We start from the raw sequence: 18421 nt of genomic DNA, 5'->3' as shown, positions 1-18421 counted from the left end.
GGGGGGGGGGGGTGTCAGTACCTTTACACGCTAGCCCGGCGCCACCTCCCCGGGGCAGGGTTGCGTGCGGGGCGCGGTGCCTCTCGCCACCCCCGGACGACGACCCTTGAGAGGGGGTTGTTGTCTCTTGGTCCCTCTGTTCCCTTTTGTTCGGCTCTCTCGGGGCTTGGGGGAAGGGGCGGACCGGGGGGTTGTGGGGAAGCCAACGGAGGTCTCGGCCGGTGGCCCAGCTGTCCAGGCGGTTGAGGCAGACGGGACACCGTCCCCGTGGCCGCAGGGGGTGTCCGGCTGCCCCCTCCCTGCTTCCCGGGCGGAGTAGTGGCCCTCCTCTCCTCCCCGCGCCCCTCCGGCACGGAGGAGCCGCCCTGGGCTGCGGGGACAGGCGGTGGCATCGCCGCCACCAGCAAGAAGGCACCGGCTGTAGTAAACACAGCGCATGGGGCGGCGGTGAACCCGGTAAAGGTCACATCCTCGTATGCACACGCAGCCCGACCAATCTGGGCTCCCCGGTTGCTGTCTTGGGGACGGTGTGGTGGCTGCCGGTGCCTGTCGCTGGCAGAGCCGCGCTCCCGGCCGTTGGCTCTGCTCGGCGGTGTTTCCCGGCTGCGAGCAGGGATCTCCCTTGGCGAGGGAGCAGCAGTGCGAGCTGCGTCACACCCTCCTTTACCTCCTCCCGCCCCCGGCCGGGGTGGCAGCTGGGTGGCATCCGATTTAGCAGTAAGAGCTAGGAATGCGGGTTCTGCTGTGAGGTTTGATTCCTGAGCGGTAGCTGAGCCTAGCTGAGTTCAGGGCTAGCCACATGTTCATATTAAATAGCAGCCAGCAATGTACTGATTCCTCAGAGCATACAGTGTCTGGGTGCATCTTGGTGGGGAGCAATGAGGCACGGGAGTGTTGGAGCAGTAGGAGTAGAGGAATGCTGCTGGAGAGCTTACTTGCAAGGACACAGGATGGCATGGTAAATGGCTGTTTTGCAACCCAGGCTGCCAGCCTGGACTCCTTCATACAGGTCAATAGGTATGCATACATTTTGTGGCCTTCTCCGTGCTTCTGTGGGTCATCGATGGGCTTGTGTGCACAAATGGGGCAAATGGGAAATGACAGCTTTTTGTCATGTTTTTGTGTCATGCTTTGTTGCTGCAGCTCGGAAGTTTCAGATGAGTAGATGCGGTACTGTTAAGCTTGTGTGATTATGGAATGAAGGATGGACAAGTTCTCGGGTATCGCATTTCCAGTGGTGGTTGAGATGTGGGTGGGGAGAGAAAATATTTAATAAAGCAGGGCTCCCAGGTCCCTGTGCTTTGCACTATCTGGCAGTATCCTGCCTTTGCTTTTAACATGTGATAAATAGTTTCATTCCACAGAATTAGAAGTGTGAGCTTAACTACTTTTTTTAATACCATGTTCAGTTATCAAATACCACATCTAGTTATTCAGAAATGGAGGGCTTTTTTTTAGTCCTAGTCCATGTTCTTCTGAAGCTGACAGTTAAGCTACCAGCTCTGAAACAGATAAAATACAAAATTGGTGTTGTTATGACTCCACATTGTGCAAAATTCCATGAAAGCCTGAGTTATGTTTCACGATTTTTCATATGGTGGCCACAAGAATGTTTGGCTCATCCCTCTGCCATAATAAAGGTGGTTTTGGGCTGAGATGCCAGACTGAACTGAAATGAGCCATGTCGTGCATCCAGCTCTGCAGGTAAGCTCTTGGAGCTGGTTTTGGGCAGTGGTAGGTGGGACTAACCTCAGTTCAAGTATCAGACTGATGGGTTTGGTTTTGCTTTTTTTCTCGCTTAACCGTGGCACTACTGAGACCTGATCTGCTCAGCATGTCCTTGGTCAAGGGGGTGGCTCTCAAGTGGCCTGGGGTTGGCTGCTGCTGTTTGGATGTATGTGTGCCACTCCTTGGCATGGTACAGCTTCTGCTCTGGGTGAAGGCATCACACAGGCTTTGACCTCCTGCCTGATCTGTTGCCAGCATCGCTGTATCCTGGTGACCTGACATCAGTACCTGTGAGGGTGGGAGGAATTAAGGGCAGCAGCTGGGAAAAGCCTGTCCTGGCTCTGCTCTTTTGTGGGACCCAGTTTCAAAGAGACTGATAGAAGGGAGATGGCAACTGAGGAGGCAGAATCAGGGGGCTGACTGGCAGCCCTGCTGTCTTCTCGGCTGGAAACTAATTCCTAGTGATTTACAGCAGAAACTTGTTTCCTGGCCCTACCCCTTCTCTTCCTGTGAGTGATATTGAAAGCTTATAGGAATAGAAGTTCATTGTAAGAATGAATGTCTGGGGCAGTATTGCATGCCAGAGAGATTCAGTGTTGTTTGAGACCTGGGAAAAAAACCAAACCAGCTGGAATACTTTATTTTGGTAAGGGAACCTTTGCAGTGTCTGAGAAGTGATTAGTGCTGTTGTTAAAGGTCAGGTATAGATCCTGGGTGTGAGGCATTGTCTGTGGATACATACAGAGTACATACATGTGATACTACATATATGTGGTGTGTCTTCAGCATCATTCTGATACTTGAGTATTCAATCCTTAATACAGAGACTTCAAAGCTAGGGAGAAGCATTAACTGTTTTACCCTCAAAGCGATGACAGATCTGTTGGAAGAATAACAAAGATCCCATTTCTCTTTATTTTGTCTGCTGAAAATTCGTATTTTATTTTTTGACTGAATCACCACCAAATCTGTGTTTTGTGTAACATATGGTCCCATTAACAATTTTACAGTGAATAATTTTTTATTTAAGGAGTAATAGATCACATTTCCTGATGTTTTTATAGGTCTGGGTAATAAATACTGTTCAGGAAGGGTTGAGTCAAGGGCAATATATACCTCGCTGACTTTTCTGGGTTAAAGCTGTTTAGCTATTCAATGGCTTGTCATGGTCCCTTCCTCCCTCTCATTACCCCCAGTATTTATCAGGCTTAGCAGCGATACTCTCTAATTTCAAAGTCCTCAAAACTCTGGCTATAACCAAAATACTCCAGTATTATGTGCAGAAAACTCTGTCATCTTGAGTTGGAGGCTCTCTTGTCCAAACCTGACTCTGTCAGGCCCAAATAAAGTACACAATTTACTACCTTTATCCTGTAACACTGGTTCTATTTCTTTCCTACGTAGATTTTTCTCAGCTAAATAATATCTGCGTGGCAGCATCCATGCTAGGAGGAGAGATCACTTTCTCTAATGTGTTATTTTTATGACACAGAGTTTGATCAGAGGGAAAGCTTTTTACAGTAAGTGCTTAATCAGGGTTTTTCAAAACAGATTTTCTCTCTGCCCACTGCCCTTAACCTCGCAGGTTAATCCATGAAATAATCCATGCACAGAAATTCAGACAACAAATGTAGTGCTTCAGTCATAATCTTGGGTGCTTTGAGGTTTTTATGTGTTTTGGTCTTTGAAGTTTCTGAACATGCAAGTTTCCTCTTTGTACCTTGTGTTCATTGCCATTGCTATAGGACACACGTTCACAAACCAAAGAAATTAGGCCTTTTCCTAGAGGTCAGAATTTACTAAAACAGTTACAGTTTAGTTGTGAATTCCCCTTAAAATTTAATGACTTAGTGCTGCTTTTTGTTATGACATAAGAAAATGAAGTAAGGAGTCTTTGAAGCTACTTCAGACTTCATAAATATTAACAGGCTCTGCAGTCTTCAGAGAGAGTAAGTTCTGGATGTTTTTCTTCACCTTAATAGTACGGTTTCATTTGCACAGTAAATCTTCTTGTCTTGACTAAACTGAAAGAGCAGTTACCAGATGCAAATCAGAAATATTGTATTTGTGGGTGGGAGCACTCTTGCTGTGTTTCCTCTACTCTCTTAAACACCCAATCCCTTCTCCTGGTGCATGCTCTGGGAGCAGTAAATTTAATTCCATGGCTTACAAGACCAGATCTTCTGAGGTGTTTAAGTGATTGAAAATGCAGGGTTTTTTGCTTCTGAAAATAAGGGAAGGTAAAGATTCACAACTTATTCACTTGCATTGAAAAATCCTTTCTATTTGCATCTTGGGTCACTATATATGCTTAATATTTGTCTGTGTTAATGAGGAAAAAAACCTCACTGGTAGTGTTCTCTAAACATGCCTTGAGAATACTTAAAATTGTCTCTAAGTTTAAAAACCAATTTGCATTTTAATAGAAACTGAAATTCCATTTAGTTGCAGCTTCTTACAAATCCCAGGTTAATGCAGAAAGTTTTTTGTGATGGTCTGTAAATATGGGAAATGATAAGAGAGAATTGAGTTGTGAGCTGTAAAACCTGCCTGCAGAAGCACATGTCAGAACAAAGGAGCGCATGGCAGCACAGAGAGGCTTGTCTCCACCAGACCCTGGGGGGAGGAGGTGTCAGGCGGCAGACCCCTACAGAGAGGAGCCTTCCAGGAGCTGACAGATGAGTGAACAGCGAGTGACCACCCCATAGAAAGACATTTAGGAAGCATGTTGCTGATGTGGCAACATGGGATAGGTCACGCCATATAAGGAAATGCTGTGCCTTAGAAAAGTGAATAAAACCAACTCACTCCTTTGAATGAATGATTCAGATTCCCTGCTGGTCTGTGTCCAAGATTCAGTCGGTGACAAATGGTGCCCCGTGTGAGGAATTTATTATATGCCTATCTGTGAGTCTGTTGGTAAGCCCCATGGGACTTGAGGTGCTGCTGCAAGAAGCAGGAACGCTGGCCAGCGATAATCCCTACAAGTTGTAGGTGAGCCATGGGGGACGTAGGGGATGGAGCATCCCAGGAACATTACATCCTAGAGATGTTAAAACAGATTTTAAAGAAACGTGGCAGGAAAGTTGAGTCTACAGATTTGAACAGACTCTTGTTCTGGGTGAAGAACTGGGATTCAACTTCAGATAGTATTTTTAATCCTCAGACATGGGATGCTTTAGAGGACGTACTGTGGAACCGAACTATGTGTGGCGACACGGTGCTGACAGAGCTTTTGTGTCCGTGGAGGACAGTGTGCAAGGCGCTCATAGTGCATGTGGCACTGAGAGACCGGACAAAGAAAGCCGCTTGTGCCACCCCAGCAGCCGTGCCGAGCCCTTCTGCGCCACCAGCAAGTGACCGTAAGTCTGTCAGGGCTGTAAGAGGAGAACCAGAAGATGGCCCCTCGTCGCCCGACCCATTTGACCCTGGAGGGAAGCCAGACGGTACCGTAAAGCTCGCGCTGCCCCGCGCCATGCGGCATCAGCTGGAGCCGGGTCGCAGCGAGTGGCTGGAGCTGGCGGGGAGCGTGTTCCCTCTCCGTTTGCCTTCTGTGAGAGTGCAGTGGTGGTGGCAGACACAGCGAGGGGAGAATGTGTGGTGCTGCGCTGGCGAGCCCATGGCAGAGCCACGTGGCGCTGGCGAGCCTATGGCAGCGAGCACGTGGCAGAGCCGCGCAGCGCTGGTGAGCACATGGCGGCGAGCCTATGGCAGCGAGCACGTGGCGGAGCCACGCGGCACTGGTGAGCACATGGCGGCGAGCCTATGGCAGCGAGCACGTGGCAGAGCCGCGTGGCGCCGGTGAGCACATGGCGGTGAGCCTATGGCAGCGAGCACATGGCAGTGCTGCGCGGCGCCGACGAGCCTATGGCAGCGAGCACATGGCAAAGCCATGCTGCAGCCACACCTGGCGGCCACCCCCATGCCGCAGACGGGTGGGATCAGCGGCACTGAGAGCTGGCAGGGCCGCGGCTCCATTTAGCTCATGGCGAAGGCTGCCAGCGGCTGTCTGCATGTGAGAGGTGAAGAGGTGAGCCAACAGGGCCTGCGTGGCCGCCTGACCCACTACAGCCAAGGCTCCCATTCCCTGCGGACTCTTGGGAGCTGGTACTGTACTAGAAAAAAGGACTAAGTGTACCAATAGTCCCTTCCCCAGGGGTGGGGAGGCTGCAGCATACAGCATTTTGCACCAGCATGTGCGGGAATGGCTGCAGGCTAAGCGTACCCTTCCTGCATCTAGTCCACAGAACTCTTCTGTTTTCATTATTCAAAATGTTGACCCTATCTCAAAGATTGCTTTTTGTGATGGATAATAATTATAATTTATAAGCTATTTTTTTATGCAAGAATTAGGCTTGTTACCTTTTGAAACCACTTAGAGAGTTAATGTTATTATAATTGTAATTTTCCAAGACCTAGATTTATATATTCTGTGAAACAATGAAGTATTTAAGCAGTTGATGATATTATCTTGCTTATTTTCACTTGATGCACACTTGTTGTTGTATTAGATGTATTATTTTACCGTTCATAGTAAGAAGACTGCATGTTATGTTACATATTTTCCTGAATTTGGTAAGTTGAAAGATGTTCGTGTTACGTATTGTTAGAACAGAAAAGGGGGAATGCAGAGATGGGGTGTGCCCCCCATGAAAGACTGTAAAAAGTTTACATGTTCTTAATTTTTCAGTTGCATTCAGAATGATAATAATAAAGTTTTTAAGCAATTTTATAAGTATTTTAGAGAAACCCTCTCAGTCAAAGCTTAAGGCTCTGGCCAAACCCTAGCCCTGGCTGACTAGGGATTTATACCATCAGATCCAAGTGTTTCTGCTCTAAAAGTGTAATCAAGTCATTTTGACTTACTAATTTGATCTTACAAAAGCTGGACCCTCTTTCAAAGTAAACTTAAAAGTCTTCCCTAGAAAAGACTTTCTAAGTCTTGACTGTGAAACAGGACCTTCCAGCAGTTGCAGACTCTGAGTGATGGTAAAAGTTGTAGACAACTTTACACTGTTTCTCAAAGTTCTATCTGTTCAAAAACTGTCATAATTCTTATTTGTATAAAACAGAAAAGGGGGAACTATGGGGAATTATAAGAGAGAATTAGGTTGTGAGCTGTAAAACCTGCCTGCAAAGGCACGTGGCAGAACAAAGGAGCACATGGCAGCACAGAGAGGCTTGTCTCCACCAGACCCTGGGGAGAGGAGGTGTCACACGGCAGACCCCAACAAAGTGTGTTGCTGATGTGGCAACACGGGATAGGTCACGCCATATAAGGAAATACTGTGCCTTGGAAAAGTGCATAAAACCACCTCACTCCTTTGAATGAACGATTCAGATTCCCTGCCGGTCTGGGTTCATCATTCAATCGCTGACATGTGAAGAACACTTTACCTGTAGATACATTTTACATGAAGTTTGATGTATTCTTTTAAAACTTGTTTTAGGTATCTCATCAGTAACTGAAGAGAACTCATCTTTTTATTTCACAGAATCATGGAATGATTGAGGTTAAAACGGACCTCTGGAGGTACCTGATCCAACCCCTAGTTCAAGCAGAGCCACCTAAAAGCAGGTTGGTCAGTGATGACTCCAGATGGCTTTTGAGTATCTCCGAGGATGGAGACTTCACAACCTTTCTGGGCAGCCTGTGCAAGTTGTCAGTCACCACCACAGTAAAAAAAGTGTTTCCTGATGTTCAGAGAGAACTTCTGTGTTTCAGTTACCTCTGCTGCTGTCGCTGGGCACCGCTGAGCAGAGCCTGGCTCTGTCCTCTCTGCACCCTCCCTTCAGTTGTTTATGTACATGTATAAAATCCTCCCCTTGAGCCTTCTCTTCTCCAGGCTGAACAGTCACAGCTCTCCCAGCCTCCCCTCACAGGAGAGATGCTCCAATCCCTCTGCTGGACTATCTGCATGTCCATATATCTCTTGTACTGGGGCCCTCACAACTGGGCATAATACTCCAGATGGGGCCTCGTATTTCCCAGTATGCCTTAAACATAAGAAACTTCTAAAATAAATTGCGCATACTTTTTTTAGCATGCACGTCCAAGAGGTCACTTTGGTGCTGTAAATCACTGATGCAACTTCTAAGTAGTTTTGCTCTTCCACAGGAGCTAATGTCCCTTGTTTAAAACACTTCAGCATTTTCCTGATCCCGTCAGTGCAGGCTTTGGCAACTCTTTTGACCTGTGATTAAAGGATTTATGACTAGGTTTGCTGGCTACACATGCCTAATATGCGTAACCATTGGATGCTGAGTCACATGGGGACGTGTGTTTTTGGGGTGTGTTGACACAGACTCCTGTCTGAAGCAGAGCTCATTGCAGCTTATAGTGAATGTGTGCTTACATTTGTGAGGGCACATTCCTGCTGTGGGCTGGTTTGGTTCTCCAGCAGCCACCCTTGTACTCTTTTGGGGTTGACCTGCCTGGCCTGTGGCACCTTCTGCATTCCTGCATTTCCCTGGAGAAGAGCCTGGAGGTGAGCAGCTGTCTGTAGACTAAACAGGGAAGTTTGGATGCTTTGTGCGTATATGGGTAATTCTGTAGTTGATGTTAAATACAGAATTTGTAAACAGGGGTTTTATTTTTAGGTCAACAGGGTTTCTATTTTTAGGTGAACACTTGTAGGTGCAGAATAAAGATGTTAGTGTAATGCTGCTAACACTGGTCATGGACAGGAGGGAGAGAGGAGAGCAAGAAAAAGGCATAAAGCAAAAAGTATCACTTTATCCTTGGGTTTTGCATCAAATTCCTTGAGGGGGGACACTAATTTCTTTACCATTAAATGTCCCCTCCTATTGATGTAGGTATGTATAGTTGGTTAAGGTAGGATTTTTTTGAAGGTTCTTAAAGAGTATAGCAAAATCACGTGGTAAAAGCGGTTGGCAGTTGCTTGCTTTCACTATGTCCAAATACAATGGTTAATAGGCACCTTTCAGTTTTTCTTAGTATCCTCCAAAAAGTAACTGCACAACATGAGAGGTCTGTACTTACCTTAATTGGAAAGATCAAAACCATACACTTCATGCTGGCCTGATGTATGCAATTAGTGACTGAGTGCAGTTAGTTTCTAGCTGCTAAAACTGTCTTATGAGGCCTCTTGACAGGACTATCAGCAGTTTGTATTAGTATCTAGCATTACTAATGCTTGGCATTTTACCATGTTGTAAAAGCCACTTGTTCCTTCAATATTCATTTCAGGTATCAGGGTTACTTACATACAGAACACACCAAATTCACTGGTTTGGAAACGAACCAATTTTCAGAGACTGAAAATTAGTACCAGGTTTTTCAGTGAAGGATACACAAGCATCTTTAGATGCTCTCAAGGCAGGGTCTAATTCATAAACTAAAATTTATCATTAGCTTAAATTTTGAAAAGTGACTTCTTCAAGTTAGAAACGTGTATGAAAAAGAGGACTTCTTAAGAGAATTTCAGCTTTAGAGGTACCTTCAGAAAAAAGTCCTCCAGCCTCTCATTATGTATTTTGCTATCTGAGGCTCCACATTCCTTCTATGTTTGGAAAATGGTTTGCATGTTTTTCTTTCCTTCCCTCTGCATCTCTTCTCTGCATTCCCAGGTGTGCACAATAACTGTGGTTTAAAATACCTTGCTGCACTTCTCAAGGTATAGAAGTGTATTGTAATTCCTGGAGAGATGTGGCAGGGCTTCAGAGAAGCGTGTGGATTTCTAACTGTCAGCAGTTTTTCAGCAGTGTCACAGCCATAGGGGTGGGGAAACATGGGGTGTCTGGAGAAGGATCTCTTAAAATGTAGAGGTTTTTTGGACTTCACCATGCTGCTGCATTACAAGTATGATGAGGATATGGGTTTTTTCCATGTTGTTTTTTAGAGCCAGGTGATGTCTGTAGCTGTACAGCTTCAGGGACCCACCTAGTTATGTTAGGACTGATGGTGTCTAAGCCCTGTAATTTACTCCAGATCAGAATCCAGGGAACTGTAGGGTTGTGTGCTTTGGGTAAAGCTGCTTCCCTAGACACTTCTGTAGTAGTGGGACCACTACCAGTATCAGATTTTGTTCCAGGGCTAACCCAGAAAATTGGTGAGTTTATGCTTTCTGGGTTGTCTGGAGAGAACAGGATGTCCAGTTTGAACCTTAGAGATCTTAGCATCAGAGAGCAGTCTGAAAATATCTATAACCCCATATTGGGAGTGAAGGAAACAGTAGCCTGGGCTCCTGAGCATTTTGGAAAATGCACAACTATTGCAACAAGATACTGTGTTGGAACAGGAGAAAAAATAGCGTTTTAAGCACCCAAAGATGAAATGCTGTGTACCTTGGATGTGATATTCCTTGCAGTTGCCTGACCCCTGAGGACCACGACTTTTACCTGATTCAAATCAAGCTGCAAGATCATCTGTAATGCACGGTCCTATCTCTGAACTCATTTTTGTGTTAGGGCCTTTTTTCATCTTTTCTCTTGCTCACCTTTTGCCTTGTGAGAGAGGGAGTGATGTCGAAGGAGTTGCCTGCGTGTACCTTGCTGTCTCTAGCTGTGATGTTGGGTTCCCAGCAGCTGCCATCCTGTTTGTGTGGGGCAAAGGCAACTGTGAAGTGTGAAACTTGGGAGCAGCAAAACATCCAAAGCATCCTCATGGGACTTACACTAGGGTGTCTTTGGACTGATGTGATCATCAGATAGTAGTGAAAACCAGCTCTGTAGACTACTAAGTCTTGCATCACCCTGCAAGGATCATTTCATTGGAAGGAGTAGGAAAAAGGACAATCTGTCTGAATATATTCTTTATGTAATCTGACTTTTCAAAGCATTAAACCAGTTGCAGGTGTTACTACGGTTAGGTTAAGTTTATAATTCTTTGAACTTCTGCATTGCTTTTATCCAAGATCTCACACTCCTTTTAAAAGCTAACCTACAAAGTAACCCAAAAGATACCTCCAAGTGTCCGAGATCACTTTTTGTACAAAATTATAGTACACCTTGGTTTTGTGTAAAACCCTGTATGGTCTCAGCAGCTCTGTGGGATCACTCGTGGTTGTGCAGTAGGAATGCCCTTCCCAACAAGCCATGGAGAGTGTGATTGAACACCTTGGTCCTTTAAGAGAACTGCCAGCTGCTACAAGGTGCTGTGCTTGCAAGATTTGCTTCAGATGTAAGAGCTTCCAGGAAACCTGCAGTAATTAAAACTAATGTCAAGAGTTTTCAAAATACTGCAGAAATGAGAATTCTGTTCTCTTCCAGATTATCTGGAGCAAGCCCTTTTTTATTTGGAAGAAATGTTCTGAATACAAAAGCTTTTGATACTTAAGAAGGGTCTTGGCCTATCTTGCAAAACTTTGCCTTCTCTCCCTGGCGGAGTTGCTTATGAGACTGATGACTGTACATGCATTCAACAGCTCTTTTTCAGCCAAAGTGGGTAAGTTCTGACTTCTCCAGAAAACTATATTAGGGAATATTTTTACAGCAAATACACTTTTTGTAAAGCTACTTCTGCTTCTTTCGTATTTCTTCCAGTAGCAATCTTTCCCGTTTGAGGGCTCTGCCAACAAAGATTTCCTCTAATGCTGGATCACTTATCCCTCTATGACAACACATTGAAAATAAATGAAGCACAAATACCATTTCTTGGAATGTTTTACAGGAGGAATGTGGATCTTACTTTGTTTAGCATTTTGAATTTGCCTGGTGAATGAAGCTCTCTGGCCCTTGCAGTCCTCTGTTGAAAGAGAGCAGGGACAGTATCTGCTTTTTGAGTATGAAACAATGACCGACATTTTCAGTCTGGTTTTCCTGGTGCAGTGCAAGCCTAGCTTTGTCCAGTGTCTGCTTTGAGTTTCATACAGCTAACCTGGTTTGAGACACTATGGGTTCTATTCAAAGCTCATTTTGTGTTTTGTTGTTAATACTTTGAAATTGCGTAACTATTTTTTTCTTTAGCAATAAGCTTTAAGTATTAAGCTGTTGTCTGTGACTCATTAGTCTGTTGTTGGTGACAGTTTATTGTCTTTGTTAAATCACGGAAAATCCTTCCATGCAGTTTGTATTCCTTATTGTCTGAAGGAAACTACAGCTGTTTGTTTTACCCTGAAGGAGGCTTTCTTCTCAGCTGACTAAAAGTTCAGAATAACATCTGAGAGCTAATATAAAAATACAGCAGACCTCATTCATTGAACAAAAAATTTTGTGCGTGTATTTAACTGTTGAACAGTTGTGTTAGATGAGTTTTGAAAACACTGCATAGACTGACACAAAAACCAGTGTCTGTTTCCTTGCTTTTTTTACTTCTCATTTCAAAAGCTCCAGCAGAACCAAGTATTGGTAGTTACACAGAGTGATGTCTTCTAGAACCTTTTTAATCAGTGGTTTAGTTGCTATGAGTTAATACTGCGTTGTTGTAAAAGTCGGGAGAGAAGTCGGTTAAAGACACATACACTTACTGGGAATACTAGGAAGGGGTTTGACCTTGACGATGACTGAATGACCACAGATTGCTCATAATCTGAAATGGGAGGTGGGAAACTGTGTTTAGGAAACAGATGCACTGCTGATGTTTCTGAACCACGGAGGAAGAACCAGACAGCAGCTCTTGAGGTAGATTAGCTAAAAGCATGCAGGTTTTCTTTCTTACAAGTTGACAATTGGAATAGCTTCTTTTTCTTTTTAAATAAGGACTAACTAGAAGATTCAACTTTTAAAGTAAGAGTTGTTTTGGATAACTAGCAATGTGATTATAGTGCAGTGTGTGCCCTTGTGTAAGAATGCCAGCATGAAGTGGTCTGACCTCTTCTGTAGCCTCGTTAACTACATACCAGATCCAAAGAGTTTTTTTTCTGTACCTATGTGAGCTCTTGGTCAAAGTTATTAGTGTTGGTTATACACAAATCAGACCCAGCTTTCTGATCCTAATGTCACTGATTCCTGGGGACTCAGAAACCTTCACACTTACTAGAAAACAGTCTTCTAATTCAGAAAAACTTGCTTTCAAGTCTCTGGATGGTGTGCCTGCCTTTTCTGAAGGAGGGGTTTTAGTAGGGAGTGGTTTTTATTTTGCCTGTTGCTATACATCTGTTGAAAAGCCTGATGCCCTTGCTATGCTGTGGGGCATCAAAGTTGAGTGCAGCAGTTGAAAGCTAGAACAGTCCCTGGTTAAAACTGCTGTTTAGTTTCTGAAGCTTTTGTACTATCCAATAAATAGAATGATTTGGCAGGAGTATCAGTAGGAGATGAACTATTCTTTCATTGTGTTTTTACAGCTTTTCTTTTCACCCTAAAGACAGGTGCTCCCTGTTGCTTGTCAACTCATCTTCCAAGACTTAGGTGGTGTTTAGAGCAGACTCCCTTTACAGCCATCCAAGTCCCTGCTCGAGTTTAGTTCGTCTGCCTTGATCCTGCAGCTGGATGGAGGCTCCAGATGTCTACAACAAAGAAAGCAAAAGATACCATCTTTCTTTTCCTTTTTTTTCCTTCACCAAACTTGATGTTTTGTAATTTGCTTTTGGGCATCTTTTTCCCTGGAGATCCCTAAAATATTGAAGAATAATGTGATGTACATTTTTTTTCTTTTCCTTTTTTTTTTTTTTTAAACTTCTATGCCAATTAGGTAAGCAAATCAGAGGTTAGTGGGACTTCAGTGCTAGCTGATGGTTCCATCATATTCTGCAGTCTTGAGTATACTTCCAGCATTAATGCAGAAAGTCTCAGAATTCCAAGTTTCCGCGACTTTGAGAGACTGTATCTGTTAAAACATTTGTGTAGTATAAACAAAAGTCTAGATATTCCTAAACTGAAATTTTGAACCTGACTTGTAATTCAACTTTTGGGATTCTTTTTGAAAAGTGAAATCTATGGTTTAGGTTTTAAAATTCCAAGATTTAAATATGTGGATATTATTTAAGTAATGGGGAATAAGTTAGAGCTGGAAGAAATCCCAGTTAAGAAACTGACAGAAGTGCCGAAGATGTCGTACTCTGCCTTCATTTATGCTCCATCCCCCACATTCTTTAGGGAGTTTTCATGAGGTCTTTTGGAGGTCTGTGGGTGGTCTCTGGGCTTCAGCTGGTGACGTGGCCTCTCAGTTTTAACATGAGGCACCACTGGCTTCTCTCTGGCTTTGATTGGGAAAAACCCACTGTGGTGATGCGATACCTTTATTGTATTTTTATATAAGTTTTCTGTACCCCAATGGTTCATCCCTACCTTCCCCACTCCTATTCCCAGTTGGTTTGCCCCAGACCCAAGCCGCTCCCCTGGTGCTCCCACATGGTTGTTCTCCTCCCCTTGTTCTGGCTCTTTCCCTATCAATCACCCAAACCCCTCCTGTTGTTCCCGAAGGTTCGGTGTCCATCATCTGAAACCTCCCAATTTACCCTTATATGGTCCCCATCAATCCCCCGAGACCCTACCCCTCTAGATACCTCCCCCTTTGGAAATCCCCTAAACCTCGATGTCCCATTGGGGCATGTGATCCCTTTCCCTCCTCCCCTTGGGGCTATTGGCCCAAGGAAATGTCTATCCTCGTCCATATCCCTCCCTTAGAGATTTCTATTGGTCCCCACTTAAGCCATCCCCATTGTACCACCTCCCTTTAAAAGAGGTTCCCTGGAGCTACTCGAGGTTTGTCTCCTGTGGGTTGCTTCCAATAAACTTGGATTATCCTGTGTGGCAAGCCTCCTTGCTACTTTTTATCCTCTCCCTCGTCGGGACTGCTGACAGCCACTGTGCCTGGAGCTTCAGCTCCCCCGGGCAGAGCTGAACTCCCGAGGAGCAGCTTTAAAGCCGAGAGCCTCCAGCTGCTCCCCACTCCTGTTGCACACCGCAGGAGCTAGCCTGGGCAGTGGTCAGTGGCGGTCATAGCGACAACCCACCATTTCTTCGGAGTGGTTGGGTGAAGAAAGGCAGGATCTCTTCAGAAGTCTCCTTTGTGGACTGAGGAAGCTTTGAAATGGGCACAGCTGAAGTGGCTTTATGGTGGCACGTGGGTGGGTGCAAGGACTATGGCTCCCTGCTCCTTGCTTCCCCAGCCCAGACATGACTGCTTGGAAAGATACACTGTGTGTACATGGCTCTTTGTCTCAGTACTTTGACCTTTGGACCTTTATCATTGCCAGCTGAAGTGTCAGCATGGCATAAATAAGTCAGATCAAGTAGTGTAATTCTGGCCCTCATCCCAGTCTTAGGGGCAGATGTAAATGCCATCCTCTAGCTGGCTTTTAACTTGTTTCGTCTAACTGAAATGATGACTGATGTAATCTTATTTCTTCTCCCTTACTTTCTTCACTTTGTTACTAAACTTTCTCCTGCTATCTTTGTGTTAATTTAAATCTATTTTGAGTCTGAGGGCTCATCAGCCATGTGCCAGGTTGCTATTTGCTGTCATTTGGTTTGGATTATCTTAGCAGCCTGACAGGCTGCTGGTGTATCTGTGACATTTTGAGACAAGAAAGTACTTTTTTTTTTGTAATAGAGCATGCAAAAAGTATGGTAATTTAGAATGCTTTTACAGGCTTGGTTAATAAACCAAAAAGCTGATACATGAAATGCAAACACCACTGGATTCATATATTACGCTGTGGTGGTGTCAGTAGGTTAGCACGCTGAGTCTCTGAAGTGATGTTCTTCTTACAGCTTCCTCTATGACTTGACAGAACCTATCAGATGGCCAGTTTGAATATGGACAATTCTTTAAGCCACTTACAATTGTGACTGCCTGTGTGATCCACACTTAAGAATAGGCAAACTCCCCCCAGCTCTCTGTCTCGTTTCCAGTGCTGGGACAGGTGGCTGCGGGCCCCGTGTGGGGGCAGCGGGCCCGGCCAGGCCCTGCTTGGGCCAGGCTGGGCTGGGCCACGGCCATCCTGGAGCCGATGGGTCTGTTCCCCCCACTGCCTGCTGTGGGCAGCTGGAGCAGTCAGTTCCCCCCCCTCCACTTTGATAAGCGACATTCCAGCCGCAAGGCCAAGGTGAGATTAACCCTTTTATTGCTGTGAAGAGCTGAAAACCTGAGGGAGGAGAAAGAGGAGATGCTTAAAGCTGAAATTCTGTTGTGAAGCTATGATATATCAGAGTACCCGTTGTAATTTCATGAAGATATGGGGGGTGGAATGTTCAACTCGTGAGCAAAAGCACCTGCGCTGAGATAGGCAGATGCTCACGTAGCTGTAATCTCATGAGAAGTTTGAACAGGGAGAGATGGAAGTGATGAGGACTTTTGCTCCAAATGGGAAAGGAGAAAACCTCAGTTCCTAGAGATGCTCCCAGAGATAGTCCTAAAGATGAAGATGAGGAGGACCCTTTGCTCCCAGGGAAGGAGAAGGACCTCTGTTCTTGTTTCTGAATGGCTCAACCTTAAAATTGTACCCCAAAAAACTTCCAAGAGTGGACCCTCGAAAGCAGTTGTGGGAAAAGCTGCAAGTCGGGGGAGGGGACTCGCATGCGAGCAGAGAGACCTCTTCCTAAATGGACTGAACAATATTTGGAAGTGGGTGGCTGTCTTGTTGTGATAATGTTTTCATAGCACGAGCCAGAAGAGATTTCTCTTTCTAAATGGACTGAACAAGATTATTATGGAAGTGGTAAACAGACTGAACATCTTAAGGGTTGTCTTTTTTCATTGTCAGTGGGAGAAGGGAGGAAGGTGGGGGGAGGAGGAGAGTTCTGAAGGTGTGGTATAATTTTTTTTTCCCTCTTTTAGGTCTGTTAATAAACTTCTTTATATTCTTTCAAGTTTGGTGCCTGCTTTGCGTTTCTCCTAATTCTTATCTCACAGAAGGTAAACAGTAATGAGTATTTTGGGCCAAACCACTACATTAAATTGGTGTTTCTGCCCGGTTACAAACCCAACCTGCTACAGGTGGCCAAGGGGGCTTCTCCCAGGATACTTGTTCTGTTATGTTAATCTATCCCAGTTTGGATTCCCTGGTTGGCTGTCAGCCTCTACCCCTCGTCACTTCCCCAGAGCTGCCCCACTGGTCCCTGTTCCCTAATCCTGCCTTTTCCCCGCCCCCAGATAAAACTGTGAGTTTCGGGATCATGTTCATATTTGCCTCTGCACCCTTTGACAGTGTAGCAGCAATAAATGCTCTTGCCGGAACGCACGCAAATGCCCTTCTCGACTCTTTGCTGCCGACTGTAACACTGAACCCACCCGTGCGTCTGTGGGGGCATGTGGGACCCTACGGAGCCGGGCAGGGACGGTATTATTACCCCATGTTTGGGATCAAAAGGACCGATCTGGCAGAGATATTTTGTTTGCCTTTTCCATGTGTCCAGTACATCTCATGTTGAAACCTGCTGGAAAACTTGCTAATACAACTGTTTCAAGAGAAGAGCTGGCTTCTCTTGGGAGAAATGCCCCTTAGCATATGTGTATACTTTGGTGGTGATGCCAGCAGCAGACTCTCCCTTTGCAGGGAGAAGGAGAGCTGGGTTTGTTGATATACCCTGCTTTATTTAAAGATTTGCTCTAATATAATCTTGTTCCAGTTGTTTGAAGCAGCTTCTGAAGTGTAGTTGTTAACTCCTGTGCATAACTTTTTGTCATCTGCAGTTATGAGGCAATAGAATATAAGAAGCACCATTAAAATATTAATTTTTTTACAAATATGACCAAATTAGTAAGAACTGGGCAAGCTTATGGTAATAACCTTAGCTGTTTGGTTTATTATTAGGAAGAGGCTTTGCATCTTCTTTACAGACTTACATAAAGCATAATCTCTGTGTTTCCTTGAAATTATGGAATTTTTTCTTTGTTTTTTTTTTTGACTCTATGCGTGCTTTAAGGAAGCCTCAAAATTGCTCATAGAATGTGGCCTCTTATCTCCATCTTTTGTCCCTTATCTCCATCCTGTGTCCGCTCTTCATGTAGCCATCTGTGTGGCCAGGCTGCTGAAGATGGGGAGCCGAGCTGCTCTGTGTGTGTGTGTGTGAAAATGAGTGGGTTATGATTGCTGGCCAGAGCTCGTTTCCATCAGTGATGAATGTCTTGAGTGAGGAGTTATTTTGTTTTTGTTTGCAAAATGAAATAGGTTTTGTCAACTAATAAAATTAGGGAGAAAATACAAGAATGCGTGGGAAACTTGAGTAATGTCTTTCTTTTTTTTTTATCCTTTTCCCTCCCTCCCTTCTCCATCATTCTTTCTGAGGTTATTTTACTTCCTCATAGGCTGTGGTCCCTATCTGTAACTGTTGGTGGGGTGAGGGGATGTACTTTGCTCAGCCTCACCTTCATACTTCTCCATCAGCTGCCTATTTAACTCTCACTACTGCTAAGTATGCATGGCAGCCTTTTCCTGGGTTAGACTGGTGTCCATCTTCAATCCTCTACTTACAGCAGTTAGGGGTATCACCCACAGTGGCTTTTTTAACAGCAGTTGATACTGTGGGCAGAGGTTGTTGTGAAAGAGCACAGAGGAGATACCCAGACAACAGCTGCTTCTTGGAAGAATCAGATTTAATAGCAAAGATTTCTACTTAGTTTTGCTGTCCAAAGCATGTTAAAATCAACATGTGAAATGAAAGATCTGCAGTTATAGCAAAAGACCCAAGCAGTTTACTGAACAAAAGAGCTAACTTGCAGGATCCTTAGGGATCTAGTTTCTCACAGGACTGTGCCCTCTGCTCCCTGGTATGGCTATACTAGCTGGTTTTTTTTTTTGTTTTGTTTTGTTTTTTTTTTTTAATTCAGGATTTCTATTGTAAGCATGGG

At 44.7% G+C, this 18421-nt stretch overlaps 2 protein-coding genes across 3 annotated transcripts in view; one reads left to right on the top strand and one right to left on the bottom strand.

The window, feature by feature from the left end:
* The window catches only part of LOC121659777 (histone H2B 5-like), a 20087-nt gene extending 19698 nt beyond the window's left edge, over nt 1-389 (bottom strand). The window contains exon 1 of the mRNA XM_042018277.1: nt 22-389. The gene's annotated coding sequence lies outside the window, so the exon portion shown is untranslated. The remainder of the gene's footprint in view (nt 1-21) is intronic.
* A 6821-nt stretch (nt 390-7210) lies between these two features.
* GRAMD4 (GRAM domain containing 4) overlaps nt 7211-18421 on the top strand; it is a 72610-nt gene continuing 61399 nt past the window's right edge. For both annotated transcript variants that reach the window (XM_042018270.1, XM_042018269.1), the window contains exon 1: nt 7211-7306. In XM_042018270.1, the coding sequence (XP_041874204.1) occupies nt 7233-7306 (74 nt within the window). In that variant the 5' untranslated portion in view covers nt 7211-7232. The remainder of the gene's footprint in view (nt 7307-18421) is intronic.

The sequence above is a fragment of the Corvus kubaryi genome, unplaced genomic scaffold (assembly GCF_017639235.1).
Source record: "Corvus kubaryi isolate FWS band 111438036 unplaced genomic scaffold, C.kubaryi_AGA036_p1.0 137, whole genome shotgun sequence".
NCBI classification, from domain to species: domain Eukaryota; kingdom Metazoa; phylum Chordata; class Aves; order Passeriformes; family Corvidae; genus Corvus; species Corvus kubaryi.
This window is presented reverse-complemented; position numbering and strand designations above follow the sequence as displayed.